Source organism: Octopus bimaculoides, chromosome 1, assembly GCF_001194135.2.
Source record: "Octopus bimaculoides isolate UCB-OBI-ISO-001 chromosome 1, ASM119413v2, whole genome shotgun sequence".
Taxonomy (NCBI): domain Eukaryota; kingdom Metazoa; phylum Mollusca; class Cephalopoda; order Octopoda; family Octopodidae; genus Octopus; species Octopus bimaculoides.
The window spans coordinates 65,683,263-65,692,247 of NC_068981.1; the positions used below are offsets into that span (position 1 = coordinate 65,683,263).

Genomic DNA, 8,985 nt, shown 5'->3' on the forward strand with positions numbered 1-8,985 from the left:
ATATATATATATATATATACATACATACATATATAACAGCAATGACGAATTCAAATCTTTGCACATTTGTGTGATATAGCATTTGGTGTCCCAGATATCATAGCAGCTATAAGTAAAATTACAAACAACTCAGCTGTAGGTCCTCACAGATTCTCTGCTAAAGTCCTGAAGGAATGCCATCACCTCCTCACATTCCCCCTAGCCTTTCTCTGGAGGAAATCACTAGACATTGGCTATATTCCTGATGGTTTTCTTTCTCAGTCAATCTTTCCAGTCTTCAAAAAGGGCAGCAGTTCCCAGGCAGAGAATTACCGACCTATCTCCCTTACTTCTCATCTCATCAAATTATTTGAGAGAGAGGTGTAATCTAGAGTGACTCACTTCCTGGAAAGCAACAACCTGTTGGTTCCCAACCAGCATGGTTTCCGCAATGGCAGGGACTACCTTACACAGCTCCTGCATCATTTCGACGATATCCTAAAGGCCTTGGGTGAGGGATCCAATGCAGATGTCATATATTTTGACTTCAGCAAGGCTTTTGACAAGGTTGACCACAACATCTTATTAAAAAAACTCTCCAGCATTGGAGTGCAAGGGAAGCTTCTAAAGTGGTTTAAATCCTTTCTTGTGAACAGAACGCAGCATGTAGTGATCAATGGTGTTCGATCAAGCACAGCAAAAGTCATCAGTGTTGTCCCCACAAGGCACTGTGTTAGGCCCACTCCTGTTCCTTATCTACATAAATGACATCATCAGGGTTACTAAATACAGTAATATAAAACTTTTCGTGGATGACTCTAAGCTTCTGAAGGTTGTTGACAGGATGGGAGACTGGACAAATCTTTCAGTCGGACCTAGTTGCTGTTATCCAATGGGCAAAGAAACATAACATGCAACTGAATGAGAACAAGTTTGAGTTAATCCACTTTGGTAAAGAGGCTGCACTTAAACAACCATATATTCTTCCTTCAGGCACACACCTCACAGCATCTTTGTGTCTATGTTTGTCCCCCACCCCACAGTTTGACAACTGGTGTTGGTGTGTTTATGTCCCCATAACTTAGCAGTTTGGCAAAAGTGACTGATAGAATAAGTACTAGTCTTTAAAAAAAGTAAGTCCTGGGGTCAATTTGTTTAGCTAAAACCCTTCAGGGCAGTGCCCCAGCATGGCCGCAGTCAAATGACTGAAACAAACAAAGGATAAAAGAAAAAAGATAGATCAGAAGAAAACTGCACAGAAAGTTTATATTCAACAATGGAATACAGTGAATTGCCAAAGGTGGTGATTATGATGATTAAGGTGAAAAATCAAAAGGAATAGAAATCAATAAGAAGGATATATGAATCATAACACAGGTCAAGGTGAAGTATAGGAAATTTAATAATTAAAATTTCTTACCTGGAAAATATTGGACAAATCTCTGAGATTGAAAACATAATGGAATTTGATGGCTGTGGGCAAAAAGTTGGAGGAGACTCTTTGGTGGAGAGTAAGTGCAGCTGTAATTATATTTGGTGAGAATTTCTGTACTTGAGGAGCAAAGTTATTGAAAATCAAATGTTGGCTAAGAATGCTACAATAGATGGTATTTAAAGCATCTTGAGAAGGAAAATTGATGGCAAATACGCAGAAGTGTCTCTGAAAGAAAAAAAACCAACTTTTTAAGCTTTAAGCAAAACAATTCAGAATTATAAAATTAATTATAGAATTAATAAGGGTTGAGTCATTCAAGAGGAGAGTTGTAGGAGATGAAAGAATATTCCAAGAATTGATAATAGTCATGTGCAAGAGATATAAATAAATAAATAAATATAAACAAAAAAAAAACAGATAATCTTTCAAAGAACTGGGTTTGCAATTTGGTTTTGATTCCTGATTCTAATTTAGTTGATAGAAAACCAACCAAACCATTAATGGGCCACACTGTATCTTGTCACTAACCGAAAAGACAATTCTCAAGGGGTTCACTCCATCTCACTGCCAGTTTCTGCTACAGAGTAAAACAAAAAACTCACAGCTTTTCCTAAAATCAAACATGAAATTGAAGACTTAAGCTGTTTCTCAAAATTCCTATGTATAATAAATTTTTAACTATTTTTCATTTCACCTATGTTGTTATTGAAAAACAAAAAAAAAATGCATGCATACAGTAACTCTAATTTCTCCTCAGAATTATAAAAAGTGTAAGTGTGAGACCATTTTAGAGAAAACAACCAGAAAACACTTCAGTATTCATTCGTTGTGGTACAGTCAATATCTACGTCTCACTACCATGCAACATCATACTTAAGCATATGCTTCATGCAATCAGAACTTTGTTTGTTGAGAGTAACTCTTTGCTGTTAATAGTAATCTTGCTTTTGTGAATTCTCCATCAGTCTCAAGGATAAGCATTTTGTTGTTCAAACAATTGGATTCTTATTCATGGAATCTTTGAGTTGAGAGAGAGACAGACAGACAAGCAGAGACAGAGACAGACAGATAGACAGACAGACACAGACAAACAGTCAGACAGACAAATAGAGAGGCAGGTGGGTAGAGGAGCATTTAATGGCAGTATGCAATAGGAACACTTTATAATTGAAGACTGTTACTTTTGCAAACAGTTTTGTGTTCTAATTCTGTAGTTGACAAAGACGACATAAGAAGGAAAATTTATCATAATAGAAGCACAGAGACAGACTTTCTGTGCTTTAGATAACTGCAAAAATTTTCTTTTTCCTGAATGTATCTCAACCAGTTTGGCTATTGTTCAGAAGAGTTTTAAATTCAATACAACAGTATTGTGGGAGCCAAAGGTGATGAATTAACTAATTTGCTTTAATAATATTGGAGGAGTTAATGAGTACCGAGGATGGTAATCTAATGATTCTAAACTGATAACAAACAACAACAAAAGCAATACATGAGTGGATGAGAGAGGTTATATGAGATTCTTTCAAACTGCAAGAAACAGCAACCCAAATTGCTCTTACATCACATCCACCTCGTACGTTAAAAAAATGAAGGACATATCAGATAATGCAATCCTGGATACACCCAGCCTGAAATTAAGTAGGTTAGTCATGGCTGGGGTGTTTTGGAGATAAGTCCGCTGGATCAGAGTTAACCTAGCAATAAACAACAACAATAGTAATGCAATTTTATCACTGGGATACTGCAGAGCCATCTTAGAAGCATTGTAGGTTCCTGGGCAAATCAATGAACTGAGCCCTAAAGTATCTATTTGTTGACAACAGCAAGGTAAAGCACACATAGATCAGAATTGGCCTTAGATGCATGGGGCACCAGGGAAACTTCCCAGTGTGCCCATGCATTAAGGTAACACTGGGCTACTGACATATTGCATGATTTAAATGATAAGGTCTCACCACTCACCTGTAAACGGGGATCAATTGTAAAACTGCCAGCTGTTGGGTTCATGCAAGCAACGTATTGTGTATTGTGTATGTCTTTGACAGTCAACTTCACGCGATCATACCACTGGTTATGATCTAGATGTTGTCTCATCAGAGTATGTGGTTGTACTGTGAAATACTGGTCAACCTTAAGATTGAGAGGTGCAATGAAGGAAAATAACAGTAAGTTTATGATTGAATCTAAAACAAGCAAAGCATGGAAAGTTTGTTCTGGCTGTTGAAGAATGAACATAATATAACAGAATGCTGTATTTTCAAATCAACATAATATTTATTTAGGAGGAAAAAAATTAGTTTTAAATTTCTGAGTGAGAAGTAAGTAGTAACAATACTACAGAGTAAAATCTATTTGCTAATGTAAATTGGCAGTCCTGATTAGGACGGTGTTACTACTTTTTTTTAGCCCAAGGAATACATCTTTTTCAGCTGGCTACCGATGCACAACTGCATCCTTATACCTCAAACAAGGGAAATATTGTTCCCACTCAGCCTTAAAGGTACCTGCAGACCATGGTTTCTGAGTTATATCTCTTCATCAACACAGGCTAACCATTGGCTAGAGATGGCAGCACTAGGCTTGTTCGAGGTGTATACTTGTAAAGTGATACACAGTTACTGATCTTGTAAAGAGGAAAACAATTAATTTTAAATCTCTGAGTGAGAAGTAAGTAGCAATAGTACTACAGAGTAAAATCTATTTGCCAATGTAAATTGGCAGTCCTGATTAGGACGATGTTACTACCTTTTTTTTTAGCCCCAGGAAAACATTTTTTCCAGCTGGCTACCAATGCCAGGTACCGTTTAAGACTGTGTAGGGACATTAGCTCCCTTGTTCAAGGTATAAGGACACAGTTGTGCATCAATAGTCAGCTGGAAAAGATGTTTTCCTGGGGCTAAAAAAAAAAGTAGTAACATTGTCTTAATCAGGACTGCCAATTTACATTGGTAAATAGATTTTACTCTATAATACTTATTACTTTCATTCAACCAGAAATCTGGTAAATACAGCCACAGAAAAGTGCAATTCAGATGAATCAACAATGATGAACATACAAATGGGTGCTGAAAAGTTTCTGGCTTTAAGGGTATCATGAAAGGCCTGGTTGGAGGCCTAACCTTCTGAATTCTTTTGCAAGGCTTAGAAAAACTAGGTGTGTGAATCTGAGAGGAATATGTTGAATAAAATCATAATTAACTGATCCTCTTATGTCTTCTTTTACCCAAAGCCAGGAACTTTTCAGCACCCACCTCATGTGTGTGTGTGTGTATGTTTTGTGTGCATGTTTTGTGTGTTTTTCCCAACTTCTCTGATTGAGTATATGTAAGAAGGAGAAATAGAATGATGGTAAGTGTTAATGTGAAAGAATTGTCTTTAACAACATTGACATCAGGCAAAGTCTCTAACCACATAGACAATCACTGATAAGTGATTATAATCATGGCAGTTTATATCAAGACAACAAAACGCCTAGAATCTTCAATATGCTTTCAAGCATGTAAATGAGAGAGAGAGAGAGAGAGTCACGTTTTCGGTGTTTGATAGCAATTTCATTAAATAGAATAAATGTTGAAAGACGTGTCTATTTGTCTGCATAGATGATTAGCAATGCCAGTTGATGATGATGATGACGGTGGTGGTGGTCGTCATTGTCGTCATTGTCATTATCATCGTCATCATTATTATTTAACATCCATTTTCAATACTGGCAGGTTGGATGGCCCTACAAGAGCTGGCAAGGCCAGGTGCTGCATCAGGTTCCATAGTCTATTTTGGATTGATTTCTACAGCTGATTGCCCTTCCCAATGCCAAACACTTTACAGAGTGTACTGGGTGCTTTTTATGTGGCACCATCATCCATGCTTTTTATATGGCACCATTTCACTTATCTGTACAGAGATATTGACAGTTTGAGGGGGATGATCAGCTACAAACTCAATATAACTAGACATATCATTATATGAAATACAGAAAGCATATTTTTTATAAATAAAAAAAACAAGAAGAATAAAAGAAATCTTACTTCTGGCATATTCATGTCATCTACAAAGTAGATGAGCTTCTTGTTACCAAGGGGACCATAGTTTCGTCCTGCTTTTTTTTCAAGTGGTTTTTCTAGAATTCGTTGTAGCATTTCAGATGTTGTGTAAAAGTTGAAGGGCACATTGGCAATCACATATTCATCAGGGAGAGATATCAGTTTGTCCTGCATGAGGACAGTCTTGCCACTTCCTGCTGTACCAACAAGCATCACAGGCCTCTTTGAAGCAATTAGGATGTCCAGAAAGTACCGGATTCGAGTTGTTTCAGCTGTTGGCACCATAGTTGCCTGTCACAAAATATTACAAACTAACTAGTTACAATAATTTCCCAAAACAAAGTAGAACAAAACAAACAGATTTAAGATCTAATGAGCTGATAATAAAGTTGAAATAAACTATGATAATTTATAGGCCCCAATTTCACCTAATATGGAATACTACATATATATTTGGGATGGTAAACCTTTAAATGCTGATATTGTACACTTAATTTACATTATGCCAGATCAATAAGGATAGTCACTAGTTATTAGATTTGGAAACTAATGAGGGTCTGTATCAACATATATCAAGAGAGATAGAAAATATTGAGTGTAGGGACATTTACATTTAGGCGAAGGGAATATGAAAAGTCTAAACAGTTATACCTATGTTTACTGAACTATCTAAAGTTAATAAAGAATACATACTGGGAACAAATAACAACAATAAAAGTATGCTTTTAAAAAATAAGATGAGGAGTACATCAAGGTTTTGTACTATATCCAGTTCTTTCTACTCTATGTCTATTTTATCTTTTATTTATGATAATAATTACCACTAGATATTTGTTTTTCTGGACCTGTTCCATGCAATTTAAGTTTGCATTCTGATATGGCTTTCTTTTTTTCACAAGATAACCAATGCAGGTTCAAAATATAAAAACAAAATGGGTGTGTATTGGTGTGCAATTAGAAGAAATAGAGACTTAGTTTTAACTGCCTTCTAAGCTACATAAAAATTCTTGCACATTTTTTGCCAGTCTTACATAGAATAAATTTGCAGAACTCACATTATATTTCCCTTATGAAATAATCCCAACTTTTTATTATATTAAAAGTTTGCAGCATAATCGAAAGTACCAATAATTATATGTACAGGTAGGAACTTATGATGAGGTCATACGAGTTAGCTATGTATTCCCAACCAGAAAATGTTCAATTCCTGGTCCATACAATTACACTGCAGCCTTTCTCATGGAAGTACCCCAAAAATAGAATTTTACCAACCTCAGAAAAATGTAATTCTTACACACATGTTATTGCTGTAGAGACACACCTGTGCATACATTAATAATACCATAATAATCACTGGCACCAAGTAACCTAAAACTTTAGCAACACACTCACCAACATCATATACTACATCCCATGAAAACTCAGTGGTGACCTCGACATTGGTGGAAGAAGTTATAATCTGGGTAATTGCCTCTACAAGTACCTTCACTTTGCATTCCAATTCACACTATAATGCACTCCAAGCCAACTCATGGCCCACTATTTCAACACACCAGGACACTCTACAAACCATGTCTGTCCACCTCAGGACATCACACACCAGAAAACAAAGAATATGACATTGTATTAGCTCTTAAAACACATCTCCTAGATTCAAGCAAAAAATTCTCCTCTTCCACTTCCTAGTCACAGTCCACCTGCTTTTACATATGTATGTCATTAGAAGCTTTCATTTTACTTTATTTCTGTAATTTTTAGTTTTATTTCTTTCCTATTTCTAAAAAATATTATTGCAAATATTTGCTCATAAATAAGAACATAAGAGCTGGTATCACAGCTTTCCTTGTGCAATTTCAAGGTTTGATGCTGACTGTTTTCCAATTTTGTCCACATAAAGGTGCAGGCATGCCTGTGTGGTAATGAATCTTACTTTAAACCACATGGTTTCAGGTTCACCTTGGGCAAGTGTCTTTTACTATAGTTTCAGTTCATCAAATGCTTATGTATATGTGTGTGTTTGTGCTTGTCCTCTTACCATCGCTTGACAACCTGAGTTGGTTTGTTTATGTCCCTGTAACTTAGCAGTTCAGCAAAAGTTACTTTGCAAGTTACAGATGTCCTTTTTCTAATTTCACAGATCGTCGAAAGTGCAGTACTCATGCTTACTTTAATATATATATATATATATATATATATATATATAACATATAAAACAGGCTCCCATACAGTTTCTATGTATGACAGTCACTCACAAGGCATTGATCAACCCATGGCTACAGTAGAAAAGACTTGCCCAAAATGCTGCACAATGGGACTGAACCCAAAACTAGATGGTTAGGAAACAAACTTCTAAAGCAAACAACCAAACCTGATGTATATATAATTTAACAGAAGCTGAAACTTCATTGACACAGTTCCAAGTGCATTGACAATAGAATATTTCTTACTTCTCTAAATCACCTTTATCAAGCTGACTGTCTGACAGATTTTATTCATATAATGTGCCAAAGATTACCAAAACAAACATCAGCTGTCACCAATAATCAATAGCTTTCAACTGTACTGACTTAACTTCAGCAGTGGAGAGTAAACAAACTTATTGTTTACAATAAAATTAAAACAATAAACTCTAACATAGACACAAAGTCCTGACTATGGAGAAGGGAACAGTTGATCTTATCAATATCAGTACTTGATAGGTACTTTATTTTATCAACCTTGGAGGGATGAAAAGCAAAGTCAACTTCAGTGGGATTTGAACTCCAAACCTAGAAGGATGTAACTTGAGGTTGTTTGTGAGGATGTTTGTCCAATGGCTCTGCTGATTAGGACAATTAATGATAAAGATATTTTTTCTAATTTTTGGCAGCAGCTATTTTGAGGGAAGGGGTAATTGATTACATTTACCCCAGGGTTCGACTGGTACTTATTTTATTAATCCCGAAATGATGGAAGGCAAAGTCAATTTTGTTGGCACTTGAACATGGAATGGAAAGCCAGAAGAAATGCCTCTGAGAATTTTGTTTGACATGCTCACAATTCTGCCAGCTCACCACCCAGAATCATAATAATAATGGTAATGACAGAAGTACAAGACCACATTCACTGCTTACAGCCAGGTCAACAGCATCTTCAACTTTCTGTAATCCTTATTCAACAACTTGAATTAGGTGTTAAAGTTTTCACTTTGCATGACAATAAACTTGTTAATATTCTACAAACTCTTATTTCAACTAATTGCTGCTGACATAGGCTTTTACCAGTTCTTCAGATTCTATTTCTTTATTCTAAATCTAATATAATGAATGCGAAAACTAATTTCTGTGTGTCAGTGTGTCACACTTTGACCCCCATCTCTCACTATTCAATGACATTTCTACTATTCTTCATGATGGGGTGAGAGTAATAGTAGGCGTAGAGACAATGAGGGTGGTGGTGAAGACAGAAAGAGAGAGAGAGAGAGAGAGAGAGAGAGAGAGAGAGAGAGAGAGAGAGAGAGAGAGAGAGAGAGAGAGAGAGAGAGAGAGA

General features: G+C 36.1%; 1 protein-coding gene across 1 annotated transcript in view; it reads right to left on the reverse strand.

Moving 5' to 3' along the window:
- LOC106870727 (dynein beta chain, ciliary) overlaps positions 1 to 8,985 on the reverse strand; it is a 109,770-nt gene that overhangs the window by 32,212 nt on the left and 68,573 nt on the right. The window contains exons 36-38 of the mRNA XM_052967251.1: positions 5,443 to 5,752; positions 3,380 to 3,547; positions 1,400 to 1,639 (exon numbers count right to left, since the gene is read on the reverse strand). Coding sequence (XP_052823211.1) covers positions 1,400 to 1,639; positions 3,380 to 3,547; positions 5,443 to 5,752 — 718 coding nt within the window. The remainder of the gene's footprint in view (positions 1 to 1,399; positions 1,640 to 3,379; positions 3,548 to 5,442; positions 5,753 to 8,985) is intronic.